Source organism: Gopherus evgoodei, chromosome 7 (genome assembly GCF_007399415.2).
Source record: "Gopherus evgoodei ecotype Sinaloan lineage chromosome 7, rGopEvg1_v1.p, whole genome shotgun sequence".
NCBI classification, from domain to species: domain Eukaryota; kingdom Metazoa; phylum Chordata; order Testudines; family Testudinidae; genus Gopherus; species Gopherus evgoodei.
The window spans coordinates 88,406,458-88,421,150 of NC_044328.1; the positions used below are offsets into that span (position 1 = coordinate 88,406,458).

Consider the following 14,693-nt stretch of genomic DNA (forward strand, 5'->3'; position numbering starts at 1 on the left):
ATATTTTTCAGAATAACTTGTGCAACACTTGGATCAAAATGACATCCACCAGGCTCTTGGGACTAAGTTATTGAAGGGTTGTCTATGTGGGCTGCCTGAGAGCCCCAGTATTGGCTGCACTATATGGAAGGCTGGGCATTTGCTGTTGACTCAAAGAAATGGAAGGAAAGAAGGCAAATTCCAGGAAATCCCAGGGAAAATAAGAGGAGACCAAGAAGTTGTTGGAGTAGACTATATGCCGTAATAGATGGAGGCCTAAGAGAAAAAAGAGGGAGACCTCTCTATCAGAAAGAGTGCAATGAGGGAGAAAGGATTTGAGAAGGGAGAGAAAGGATGGCGTAGCTACATTGTCTGGCAATGAGAAGTTCTAGCCATAGTCCTAAGTATTCTAAGGATTCATCTTGGGGTACGTCTACACTACGGGATTATTCCGATTTTACATAAACCAGTTATATAAAACAGATTGTATAAAGTCGAGTGCACGCAGCCACACTAAGCACATTAATTCGGCGGTGTGCGTCCATGGTCCAAGGCTAGCGTCGATTTCTGGAGCGTTGCACTGTGGGTAGCTATTCTATAGCTATCCCATAGTTCCCGCAGTCTCCCCTACCCTTAGAATTCTGGGTTGAGAGCCCAGTGGCTGATGGGGCAAAAATCATTGTCGCGGGTGGTTCTGGGTAAATGTTGTCCGTCATTCCTTCCTCCGGGAAAGCAACGGCAGACAATCATTTCGCACCCTTTTTCCCTGGATTGCCCTGGCAGACGCCATAGCACGGCAGCCATGGAGCCCGTTCAGGTTTTCTTTTTTTTTTTTTTTTTTTTTTTTTTACAGTCACCGTATGTGTACTGGATGCCGCGGACAGAGGCGATACTCCAGTGCTACACAGCAGCATTCATTTGCTTTTGCATGATAGCAGAGATGGTTACCAGTCGTTCTGTACCATCTACCGAGCCAATCCCTCCTTCATGGTTTCTAAAAATAGAGTCAGTCCTGCCTAGAATATGGGGCAAATGTACTGGAGAAGCAGTATATCAGAGAGTACAGCTGCTCCGTGTCAGATCCCGCAGAAATGATGGGCTACATGCCATTCACGGGGGGTGCGCCTGCAACAACCCCACCCGTTGCTTCCCTTCTCCCCCAACCTTCCTGGGCTACCGTGGCAGTGTCCCCCCCATTTGTGTCATGAAGTAATAAAGAATGCAGGAATAAGAAACACTGAGTTTTTAGCGACATAAAATGAGGGGGAGGCAGCCTCCCGGTGCTCTGATAGTCCAGGCAGGACATTAAGCGGTGTGGGGGGAGAGGAGCCCAGCATCCCACTGCTATGATAGTCCAGGCAGTACAGAATCTTTTCTTTTCACATGAAATGGAGGGGGCTGATTGAAGCTCAGCCCCCAGTTGCTATGAGAAGATGGTTACCAGCCATTCTGTACCATCTACTGGGAATGACCAGGAATCATTCCTATTTTTACCCAGGCGCCCCTGGCCAGCCTCACCTGAAGCCAGCCAGGAGCACTCACGGGCTGATGGTGACGATGGATATCAGTCATATTGTACTGTCTGCCACCAGGGAGGGGAGAGGAGCGGATACTTCTCTTCACTGCTGCAGCATCGCGTCTACCAGCAGCATTCAGTAGACATAGGGTGAAATTGAAAGAAGTCAAGAAATGATTTCTTTCCCTTTTCTTTCACGTGGGGGGGGGGGAGTAAATTGACGAGCTATTCCCTGAACCACGCCGGACAATGTGTTTGAACCTACGGGCACTGGGAGCTCAGCCAAGAATGCAAATACTTTTTGGAGACTGCTGGGGACTGTGGGATAGCTGGAGTCCTCAGGATCCCCTCCCTCCCTCCATGAGCGTCCATTTGAGTCTCTGGCTTCCCATTACACTTGTCACGCAGCACTGTGTAGCCTGTAGATTTTTTTTTTCAAACGCTTTGGCATTTCGTCTTCTGTAACGGAGCTTTGATAGAACAGATTTGTCTCCCCATACAGCAATCAGATTCAGTATCTCCCGTACGGTCCATGCTGGAGCTCTTTTTGGATTTGGGACTGCATTGCCACCCGTGCTGATCAGAGCTCCATGCTGGGCAAACAGGAAATGAAAATCAAAATTTCGCGGGGCTTTTCCTGTTTACCTGGCCATTGCATCCGAGGTGAGATTGCTGTCCGGAGCAGTCACAGTGGAGCACTGTGGGATACCGCCCGGAGGCCAATACCGTCGATTTGCGGCCACACAAACCCTAATCCGATATGATAATACCGATTTTAGCGCTACTCCTCTCGTCGGGGAGGAGTACAGAAACCGATTTAAAGAGCCCTTTATATCGATATAAAGGGCCTCGTAGTGTGGACAGGTACAGCGTTAAATCGGTTTAACGCTGCTAAAATCGGTTTGAACGCGTAGTGTAGACCAGGCCTCAGATACCTATGGCAACCATGTCTGTGAGAGTAGATGGAACCAGGATGGGAGAGCACTTAATAGTGTTTTTTTTTACTGGCAGGAACTGTGCAGCTCTTGAGACTGCCAACATGGGCTTATGCCTGTCTCCAGGATACCCTTGGCTTGCAAGAAAAACAATTCTGGAAGGAATGAAGTAGGGAGGACAGTATGTTTCAGAAAGAAGCCAGACAAGGAGTTGTTAAATACACTGAATGCAGACACGGCTAGTTTACCACACACAAAAAATAAAAATAAAAACGACCACCAGAACTCAGTTTCTGAAAAGCATACACATCCAAAACCCAAAAGATAAAAAAATACATAAAAATAAATGAATAGATATTTTAAATCAGTGTATTGTAGCAGCTTAGGCACTATAACTAGTTGATTTCCCTTAAAGTTCTGTACAATCAGCCCAGGGTTAAAAATCCATTCTGTCCTCTGGTAAGGTTTTCTCTAGTGCTACAATAACTGTAAGCAGTTATTGAACCACTTACTGCACTGCCACATCCAGGCAATTATACAAACTGAAAAAGGCCTCTTAGAACTGCCTACTGACTCTTACCTACATCTGCAGGATATAAGTATTACAGACATCAGACACAGCTTTAAGTTAACTTTGAATATATACTTACAATTGCATAGGATTCTCCTTAGTAATGGGCCACACACACACTCCTCCTTAATTTACTCACTATCTTGTTACTTTTCCACATCTCTGGTTTACATAACTAACTTCCCTGCAAACCTCTCAAGGATACCCATGGCAGCAACGGGAACAGAACCCAGGTCACTTGACTCCCAGTCTAATGTCCTATCCACTACTACATGCTATCACTTGAAACTTCAAATTCTATACTTGGAGGATAGATTATTTACAGGAGCCAGCTAGCTATCAATTAATCCCTATCACTATAGTATTTAGGAGCGCATAATGCGGTACATGACTTCAACAGTAATTATCAAAAAAATGCAAATAGTTAATTTCACCAAAATGTTTGTAAAAAATGTACAAGCTGGAGAAACAGACCTATTAACTGAACAAACAAACAGTTTACACAACAAGGGATTTGTGCTATTCTTTTAGATGAAGAGCAATTGCTTAGAAAGCAGCCTATTTTCCAAGATTCGATGCAATGAAAATAAAGCTGCCCCTGTTACTCGGACACTCCGAATTTATGTTAATTTGGTCTCTATCCTCCAAAAAACAGCAAGGTCGTGCTGCTACTCAACTTTCAAATGAGCTACAATTTCTTTTTGTACAATGTGTAAAGGATTTTAGACACTGGCATGTTGCACTCTCTTGGTGAATAACTGCTTGACAATCAGTAGTAAACATGACATCTTTCACACAAACATTCTGTTAATGCTTCGGGAGGTGTGCGCACCCATTTTGGTCAGGACAACCTCCAACCAATCTTTTAAGTATAAGCTAAAATCTAGCTACAGACTAATCTGAAATGGCCATTGCCCTTTGTATTGTACCCAAGGTAAGCTCTGATAAGATGTATGCATTATTGAAGACTCAAAGGTGAAGACTCGAAGACTACATGACGACTCAAAGGTCATCCACATATGCGCTAGGAGCAGCGTACTACTAGCAGTAAGTGTGGCTGCTGCTTGCCAGACCATGAATAGGGAACTTTAAGATTCTGTGTTTCTATCTTAATTCCTAAACAAAAGAAACCAAATGAATATTGTTACTATGTGCACAGAGAACTTTGCTATCCGCCCAATGCAGAAATATATTTTAAGAAAAACCACACACATTAAAATACTCATATACTTCTTCTCATTATGTTTGAAGTCTGGAATAAAATAAGCTTCAACTTGCTAGCCTCGTCTCCAAATATACATCATTACAGAGTTTGGTAATCTAGCAGATCTACCACACTAGCACTACGGATCAGTAGAACTAAATGTTTTGCTAACTATGGAAATGTTATTTTCTGCTACATTTAACAGTCCAATCACTCCCAAGGCCAGGGAAACAAGTAGTACTTGTGCCCAGCTTGTGCTTATCACACACAGTATATTATGCATCGTAGCTTTCATACTTCAACTAAAGTCCAACGGTTACTGGACCTAAAAAACAATTTAAAACTTAGAACTGCAAAAATCACAGATTATGGAAATCTTAAAAAAAAACAAAACAAAAAAAAAAGCAAACAGCAGCCAATTAAGGTTCGACTGAATTAGTATAATACAGTTTCACTATGCCTAGACAATTTTACATGTTATGTGCTGTACAATGATTTAAATATTATTTTTGTAATTGATTTCAAAGTGATTGGAATGATTTTTTTAAAGATGTATTTTAAAGTAATAGGATGAAAACAGCACCACATGTTTGATAGCTGATCTGGACACGGGTTCACTGGTGAGCAGGGACTGTTACAAGGGCTTCCTCAGGAGGTCTGGAAATGTCTACATTCTGTATAATAATAAAAATACAGAGGAGAATATTTATCATGCAGCAATAAGCAGCAGTAAAATATCAATCAGCTTCCTTCACAAGTACACAGCTGTACTTCAACAAAAGATTTTTCACTCAGAAAATTCAGTGAAGTAACAGCTTTTTAATGCATTAGAACATACAGCAGCACAACTTATATAAAATAACTATCAATCCTACATAAATCTTATTGCTAACACTTCAGTTATTCACATGTAGAGGATTCCTATTATAGGCCCCAATCAGGAAAACTCTTAAGCATGTGCTTAAATCTATTCCTACCCAGGAAAATCATTAAGCACATACTCCGCTCCCATTGAAATCAAGTATGTAAACTGGTTTCTCTGAATAGCAATGCTTTCCTGACTAGAGCCGTACACTGCATTACCATAACATGATCTTCACTTTACTTGTAATATAGCTAGTTTAGAATACAAAAACTATACCTGATGTGGTGAGTTATGACAAAATCCCTCCCCCAAGAGTAAAACAGTACCTATGGGTAGATCTCTGATTAGAAGTTGCATAGTATTGCCCATGTTCAATGCAGCATGTGTTCAAAGGGCAGATAGTTTAGCTAGTAAGCCTGATGTTGGCTGCACCCATGCAACTCAAGTTGGGGGCCTACAACAGTATCACCAAATTCAAATAAAGTGTACCTGCTAACCTAGTACCCTACCTACGACTTTAAATAAAAACCAGATGATGTGCATTCAGGTTCAATCTGAAAGATCAATTCATGCTTCAAACCAAAGCCATTTTAATTCCAAAAATATATTTTCCACTTAAAAAAAAAAAAGGGCTTTGGGCATTTGGGTTACATGTTTCTCTCTCTGTACACTTCCCTGACTCTGTGTTAGGGTGAGCAAATTTCTCTTTTCTTTTTACGATAAAAACTGAATTAACTAAAATAAATCTAAAATGAGTTTTTGCAATGAATCTCTAATTTATGGACTAAGATATGTAGCAAAGGAAACAGATTTTACTGCCATACAAAGGCATTAAGCTTGCTTTCTGAAATAAAATCCAAAACATCAGAGAGAGAACTCAAATGATTGTTGAAGTAGTTCCATAAGATTTATTATGGGAAAAAAACAAAGATCACTCCTCCTTTATCCTATCCAGACTGAGACTGAAGTCATTACAAATCTGATGCTACTGTACATGAACAGTCGGATCTGGAGTCCAATTTCAGATAGATCATCTTTATTATCAAAAACATAGGAAAGTCAGTTATTCTACTCCTTTATATGTATTTTTGCAATGTAAAAATGACCAGTCTTGAATTTTTCTTAGAGTACATAAAGTATTTTAAAACTTTTTTTCAATATCTGCTATGCACTGTAGCATGCCTTATATATTGATATGGAATTTATATCTAAGAAGCGCACACAGTACAATTATTAGGAAAGCATCTTGTTTGTAATGGTAATTTTTTAAATTAAATACTGTAGCTGTTCAGCTTTAATAAAGAGTATTTTAAAATTAGATTTTACAGTAGCAGTTACCATTTACATAGATAGCATAAAGGAAATATTTTATACTCTAATGCCACACTCTTAATCCTGACCTAATGAACTTAGCCTTTCATCCTGCCTAGTTAGTTTAAATGTATACTATGAACTTTACTCAGTGTGGGTCTTTCAGAAGACATCTCAAGTACAGGTCCTGTCTGTGACTCTCTACGGATAATAAAATCCCCATGGGTCTTCCCTGAAAAAACTCAGGTTTACTCTGCTATCCTTTGTCAAACTTTTCCACTAGTTTCACTACCATACAGTTGTTGCCTGACTTCTACCCTTCTCCCCAAACATGATTACATTTTAGCAACACCAGATGTGTAGTTTGTGAAGCATTTCAGGTCAAAAGGTGCTAATTAACAGCATTAGGTCCTCAGGTACCCATAATTATAACATTTAGAGCTAATGCAGTGACTCAACAGGTTCTCTTCCCAAATGAAGATTTTTAATAAGCTATCATAATGAATATTCCCAATAGCAATTTCCTGGAAATACGCTGCATGCTGTAAGACACTGTGGCAGACTAAGGTTAATCAGCAGTTCTTCATCTGAACTGCAGGAGACAGTCATTTGGATCATCACTGAAAAAGTCATGGCTTGAAAATAAGGATATTCACAAAGGGGAACATAAGGATGTCATTTCGGTGTTAAAGAACATGTTCAATTCGTGAGAATTGTTTAATATTCCATCTGATGGGTGAGATGAAGTGTTTACCAGAAAGCATCCCATTATTTACGCTCTGTTCCTCTTAAGTGGCTTTCAGCATAATATGCAAGTTGCATCAAGAAGGACAGATTAAAAAATCTGGCAAAATGTAACCATTGACAGGAAAGTAGTAATGAAAGCAGTGAAGCCTAAACATGGTAAAAAACATCCATAATGAAAGCACTTGACTAGAATCGCTACTGAAACCAATGTTTTGTCAACTCAGTGCAACTAAGATAAAACTTCTTACAAAGCCCGGTAGCAAACAGCATGCAATAAACTGATTAGTCACAAAAATGCCATATATACTCAAATTATATATATATATCATATTACACACACATCATTTCCATGCACACAAACAAAAATCTCGTATCTTCACACATGTATGGCCCTAATCAATACCACAAATCCCAACTTCTCACTATAATATAAATTGACTATACTGCACTAATGCATTTGCCTCAACTCTACCCATATTATTCTTTGCAATGGTAGCCAAATTACTTCAAGGGAGACAAGGTGTAGACAGAAAAGCTAGTAACACAAGCACCATGCTTATCAATTTTGGGTAAGCTTTTATAATTCATCAATGGCAGAGTAATATGGTCAATCCAAACTCGTGTTACTATAGAACGCTATGGCACACACAGCATCTTTTACTCTGATTCTACAAGAATGCAAGCCTGACTTCCTAGCTCTGCTTACACATTACACACATACAAGCCACTGGGGGGTATACGAGTTGACCTTGACTAGCTACATCCACTGAGATATCTCAAGTTAGGTATCTCAGTGTAAACACACCCCTGTCTTCTGCAGTGAAATGATGAAACCTCAGTTGGCCGGGCTTGCTTTGAGGTGGTCAACATGACAGATATAAAAACACCCATTCCTTCTCTGTGCTAGTGTTCCCACCGTTGGCTAGCATTGCTAAAAATTCTCAGTACAGAAAGCCCTGTCATTGCAGTCAGCCTACTGCAAGACAGACCTCTTTAATCCCTACTATCAACAGTTCTTGCACATTTTGGAAATGCATGGGGAACTATGCCAATTCCAAAATGGAAAAGAGCTCAATCAAAATTTTTCTCTAATGTTTAAAAAATACATTATCATGCACTTGTAAAGTGAAATGGATGCATGATAAGCTGGTTCATAACAGACTGAATAGCTTATTCATTGCTTTGATCATTACTAAGGCTTTGGCCTTTGTATTTTCTAACAAAAATATAGAAGGCATTGACTTAGAAACACTATGTACACACAGTTGACATTTCTGAATGCAAGAGCCAGAGTTTACCTTTACATCTGAAATGTAAAATTTCTTTTCACAAACTTATCTAGCAAACAATACCCAGATGAGTAACATACTGGTTACACGAAGTTGATGTGTAAAGTTAAATATGCTCAGCAATTGTAACAAATTAATTCTAAATCTGGGCAACAGACTTTTTTTTATGATAATCATCTCAGAAAATGCAATGCATTAAGGTATTTGTATTGAACACTTGTCCTACCTCTGGTTTATCTCTGTGTGTGTTTACAGCTTCAATGTTCAGGAATATAGATTCCACCTTACAACCTGTTGACAGAAATTAACCAGATAAGCAATTAATGTTTCTAAAACTGTGTTGCTTTTTAAAAAAAGTTACAGCAAATATGTGATCTAACTTTAAAAGATTATTCCCTGTCCTTTCCTCCACCTCTTGGCTTTCACTTGGAATTCCTTTGCTAAGTTGTAATTGTCCTTGGCCTCACAATGAACCAACCCCAGTGGGTTTAGTATTTATCCCAGTTTGGTGATTAATCCAGTTCTCACTATCTTCAACCTCATATTCTTCTTATTACTTTTAACAAAACAGGGAAACTAAATAATTCACTTTGTTCAAAAAACAATCAAAAATGATGATAGGCATACACACAATCATAAAATTTCACATCCACTTCTGTTTTCTAGGATATTTTTAACCTTAGCATCACATTGTACTGACCTCAAACTCTTAACAACGGTGAATGTGACCAAATGCATGTATATTTCAGATTTTTAAAAGCCCACATTACTAAGGCTGGCACAGGCAAGCCTATTAAATTATTATTAAATTTACCTAACATTTTAACATTTATATAAATGGAAATCTGAAGCTAACCTCTGGGGAGAAGCCAATTTTTTTTCCATTGGATGAGCCAACAAGCTCAGAGAAAGTAGGAAAGCCATTATTTGTCTCTCATGCTAGCTTGGTTTTAATAGATGCCTCCGGAAAAAACTGATCCATTTACAGACTAGTGACTATCCAGTGCATTTAAAAAAAACAACACACACACACACACACACACAAACCAAAAAACAAGATTGTTTGCAGAGAGCAAAGCTGATACGTCCCAGATGGAGAGAATTTACCCACCTGTCCTCATCATGTTGAAGACACAGAAGAAACTCACTAAATCATCTGCCACTAATCTGCACTCTCCATAATTTGGTGGTCTAGACTCACTCCTCAGCAATGTTTAATAACCAAGGGCTGTAGTTCAGGTCTCATATTACTAAGACATTATTTTTATGAAATACACTACAAAATATCTATTAGCATATGCTCTGAAACCTCACACAACATTAAAGCAAAGTACCATTTGTGATGCATTATTATATGTGCTCTAATTAGTCTGTTCACTTACTAATTACAGTGAAACAGAGAAGTTAGAATAAGAACAGGAGTACTTGAGGCACCTTAAAGACTAACACATTTATTTAAGCAAAAGCTTTTGTGGGCTACAGCCGACTTCATCGGATGCATACACTGGAACATCCTGTTCTTTTTGCAGATACAGACTAACGCGGCTGTCAGAAGTTATAATGCAGTCTTTCCCCAAATGCAAGTCAAGCAGAAATCCACCCTACTTCCAAAAATTAAAGCTACATCAACAGTCAGAATGGTACAAATTTGTACTGTTCCTCAGAGGGGGATCTTTTTTGACTAATATTGAGAAACTCATTTGCAACTAGCAATGAGAGAACACACTGGGCCTCATGGCCATATCCTGCAGAAAAGTCCATTAAAAGGGTTTGGGGTGAAACTCTGTTCCTCAAGGGAGAACCCTATTAGTTTTTCCACTGGCATTCTCGTCCCCACACACAAACAGCAAAGGGTTCAAACCCTGATATTTTACTCCTGTGGAAATTTTGCACCACTGTGCACATGCTGAATACATGTTTCCCACACAAAAATTTTCTCTGCAGAAAATAAATTCTGCTGGAGAGGTGCTGCAATTACATCTTTTGCCCACCAGGGGCTGCTCTGGCACCCAAACAGAGGGCAACTGATTCTGGATGGGAGCAGCCCTCTGCCAATAGGGAGGAGATGAGGCTGTGTTCCACACAGCGCCCTACCCATGGGGCCAGATGAGGAGGCATAGAACATGGAGGGGGATGGACAGAGTGGGGCTTCTGACAGACTGAGGTTCAAAAGGGCTAGTGGGGGGACAGACTGGGGCAGGGGCTGAATGTGAGTGAGGATGCAGGGGTACATGGGGATGGGAGAGAAGCGGTGGCTGAGTGAGGGTGCAGGGACACATGGGGATGGGGTAGATGTGCCTGATTGAATGGGAGAAGCTAGGAGTCAGCCAGGGTCTGCAAAGATGAGGCTTCACAACTCCCTAACAAACCCTCCCCTCAAAAACCAAACCGTTCCATACTTCTCCCACCCATACCCAACAGCCCTCCAGGTTCACTCCCAGGCTTCTTTGCAGCAATTACTTCCCGCTTCCTTAGCTCCTCCATTACTCCTGACTCCCCCAAGCCTTTGCATTATTTCTGAGAGATGCAGGAAATACATTTCTGTATTGTAGTTTAAATTGATTATTACTTAAAGTTCTGTACTAATATAACCAGTAAGGAATCTATTTGTCAAAAACATTTTCTGAATTTTTGTTGTCTGTATTGTTACAGATATACTTGTTGACAGGTATTTTTAAATAAATCAGCAAAATAATTGAAACTGACATGATTATATTGTGTTATTTTGACAAATAAAACATGCAGAATTTTAAAATATTATGCACAGAACTTATTATTTTTTGCCACAAGATCCCCCAGGAATAATATGTGCAGCTGCAGGGGAACTGTTCGATTCTAAAACTATTTCCACAGAGGTTTCTGAGCCTTCTATTTCCCTGTCATTAACTCAGAGATTCTCTCAGAGCCCCACACTCCCTGCCTTGTCTCCTTAAGGAGGGGTTCTAAAAACACAGAATTTTGTATAGAAGTTAATATAGCATCAGATGGTTAACTTTTAAGCAGATGCTTCAGAGTGGGTTGTAAGGGAGTGTTAAGATAATAAGCATAGCCCATCTGTCCATCCCCACTAGTCACTAGGGATGAACACACTGCCAAGTAGGATTCTTGGGGAACGATCTGACACATAGCAAGTATTTATGGGAACTAACATAGTACAATTACACACATAAGAAAGGGACTAAGATATGTTAAGTTCAAAGCACTAGGTAATGACAACTTACTAGGGGACAAAGGTTTCCCAAACACATGAAACACACATGGTTATAAAATATCTCATGCTTTTTCACATCTTGTCTCATGGAATCCAAGTGACATATCAATATTAGTTTCCCAGAAATATTAACAAATTGAAATATTTATAATTTTAACTTTTGAAGACAAATTTTATGGTTTCAGATGGTGAAATTACTAAAAAATTGATAGGTGCAGCATAAACTATCACACAAATACAAAAATCCATTCTCATAAGCACAGCCTTCCTACTATTTTAGTCAACCGGAGCTAGAGGGGGTCTCATTGGTAATTCTGTTTTCCTATCTGGTATCTTAAAATACTGTTAATAACATCCAGGTCCAATATCCAAATCCAGATTACAAAGTACCCAAAATCACATAACAGTTCAGTACAATTTCTATATGAAACACTAGAATAGTTTGGGGCCTGGTCTACACTACGCGTTTAAACCGATTTTAGCAGCATTAAACCGATTTAACGCTGTACACTACGAGGCCCTTTATATCGAAATAAAGGGCTCTTTAAATCGGTTTCTGTACTCCTCCCCGACGAGAGGAGTTGCGCTAAAATCGGTATTACTATATCGGATTAGGGTTAGTGTGGCCGCAAATCGACGCTATTGGCCTCTGGACGGTATACCACAGTGCTCCACTGTGACCACTCTGGACAGCAATCTCAGCTCGGATGCAATGGCCAGGTAAACAGGAAAAGCCCTGCGAAATTTTGATTTTCATTTCCTGTTTGCCCAGCGTGGAGCTCTGATCAGCACGGGTGGCAATGCAGTCCCAAATCCAAAAAGAGCTCCAGCATGGACCGTACGGGAGATACTGAATCTGATTGCTGTATGGGAAGACAAATCTGTTCTATCAAAGCTCCGTTACAGAAGACGAAATGCCAAAGCGTTTGAAAAAAAATCTACAGGCTACACAGTGCTGCGTGACAAGCGTAACGGGAAGCCAGAGACTCAAATGGACGCTCATGGAGGGAGGGAGGGGGTACTGAGGACTCCAGCTATCCCACAGTCCCCAGCAGTCTCCAAAAAGTATTTGCATTCTTGGCTGAGCTCCCAATGCCCGTAGGTTCAAACACATTGTCCAGCGTGGTTCAGGGAACAGCTCGTCGATTTACTCCCCCCACACACATGAGAGAAAAGGGAAAGAAATCATTTCTTGACTTCTTTCAATGTCACCCTATATCTACTGAATGCTGCTGGTAGACGCGATGCTGCAGCAGTGAAGAGAAGTATCCGCTCCTCTCCCCTCCCTGGTGGCAGACGGTACAATATGACTGATGTCCATCGTCACCATCAGCCCGTGAGTGCTCCTGGCTGGCTTCAGGTGAGGCTGGCCGGGGGCGCCTGGGTAAAAATAGGAATGACTCCTGGTCATTCCCAGTAGATGGTACAGAACGGCTGGTAACCGTCTTCATCATAGCAACTGGGGGCTGAGCTTCAATCAGACTCCTCCCTTTCCTGTGAAAAGAAAAGATTCTGTACTGCCTGGACTATCATAGCAGTGGGATGCTGGGCTCCTCTCCCCCCACACTGCTTAATGTCCTGCCTAGACTATCAGAGCACCGGGAGGCTGCCTCCCCCTCATTTTATGTCGCTAAAAACTCAGTGTTTCTTATTCCTGCATTCTTTATTACTTCATGACACAAATGGGGGGACACTGCCACGGTAGCCCAGGAAGGTTGGGGGAGAAGAGAAGCAATGGGTGGGGTTGTTGCAGGGGCACCCCCCGTGAATGGCATGTAGCTCATCATTTCTGCGGGATCTGACACGGAGCAGCTGTACTCTCTGATATACTGCTTCTCTAGTACATTTGCCCCATATTCCAGGCAGGACTGACTCTATTTTTAGAAACCATAAAGGAGGGATTGACTCGGGGAGTCATTCCCACTTTTGCTTTTGCGCCCCCGGCCGATCTCAGCCAGGGGCACCCATGATAGAAGCAGACAGCATAGAAGGACAGATAACCGTCATCTCACTGCCATATTACACTGGCAGCAGACGGTACAGAACGACTGGTAACCATCTCTGCTATCATGCAAAAGCATATGAATGCTGCTGTGTAGCGCTGGAGTATCGCCTCTGTCCGGGGCATCCAGTACACATATGGTGCCGGTAAAAAAAAAAAATAAGCTGAACGGGCTCCATGGCTGCCATGCTATGGCATCTGCCAGGGCAATCCAGGGAAAAAGGGTGCGAAATGATTGTCTGCCGTTGCTTTCCCGGAGGAAGGAATGACGGACGACATTTACCCAGAACCACCCGCGACAATGTTTTTTGCCCCATCAGCCACTGGGCTCTAAACCCAGAATTCTAAGGGGCAGGGGAGACTGCGGGGACTATGGGATAGCTATAGAATAGCTACCCACAGTGCAACGCTCCGGAAATCGACATTAGCCTCGGACCATGGACGCACACTGCCGAATTAATGAGCTTAGTGTGGCTGCGTGCACTCGACTTTATACACTCTGTTTTATAAAACCGGTTTATGTAAAATCGGAATAATCCCGTAGTGTAGATAACCTGTGCAACATGCCTTCCTTCTCCATTAAGATATTTTTAAATACCAGAACTCCCAGAATACCTGCCTTGCAACTTGTTATAAATGATTTTGTACACCAGATGTCACTAAAGTGAAGAGTTCTCTTAGCTTGTTTAAAAAGCAAGAATATTTTAGATCATTGCTATGAAGTCTATAAAAATCTCTTTTTTTTTCCCAGATATGAATTCCCCTGGTTTTTAACAACTATTTCCTTTCTCTTACTTAGATCTGAACAGAAGCCAATTTGGGTTTGTTTTCGTTTAAACTGGATATATATATTGTTTAGCCTTTGCCATTTTAATTCCTTTGCGTAGTTAGATTGTCAAATGATTTTTTGGTAACTCATTCTCAGATAAATTGTGAGAAATTTTTCTCCATCTACAGTGTATCTTCTGAATAGCGATTAGCCATCACTGTGTAAAATTAAACAAATCATTCTAAAGACAATGTAATGAAGCACATTAAAATAAGACGTGCTGAATCAGGATTG

The 14,693-nt window shown here is 40.8% G+C and overlaps 1 protein-coding gene across 7 annotated transcripts in view; it reads right to left on the bottom strand.

Moving 5' to 3' along the window:
• The window catches only part of PFKFB4 (6-phosphofructo-2-kinase/fructose-2,6-biphosphatase 4), a 116,857-nt gene that overhangs the window by 5,820 nt on the left and 96,344 nt on the right, over positions 1 to 14,693 (bottom strand). For 5 of the 7 annotated variants that reach the window (XM_030570205.1, XM_030570206.1, XM_030570201.1 and 2 more), the window contains 2 exons: positions 8,644 to 8,708; positions 4,789 to 4,879 (listed from right to left, as the gene is read on the bottom strand). The exons of 1 other annotated variant lie outside the window; for it this stretch is intronic. In XM_030570205.1, the coding sequence (XP_030426065.1) occupies positions 4,820 to 4,879; positions 8,644 to 8,708 (125 nt within the window). In that variant the 3' untranslated portion in view covers positions 4,789 to 4,819. The remainder of the gene's footprint in view (positions 1 to 4,788; positions 4,880 to 8,643; positions 8,709 to 14,693) is intronic. One more of the 7 variants, XM_030570202.1, reaches the window with a different exon arrangement.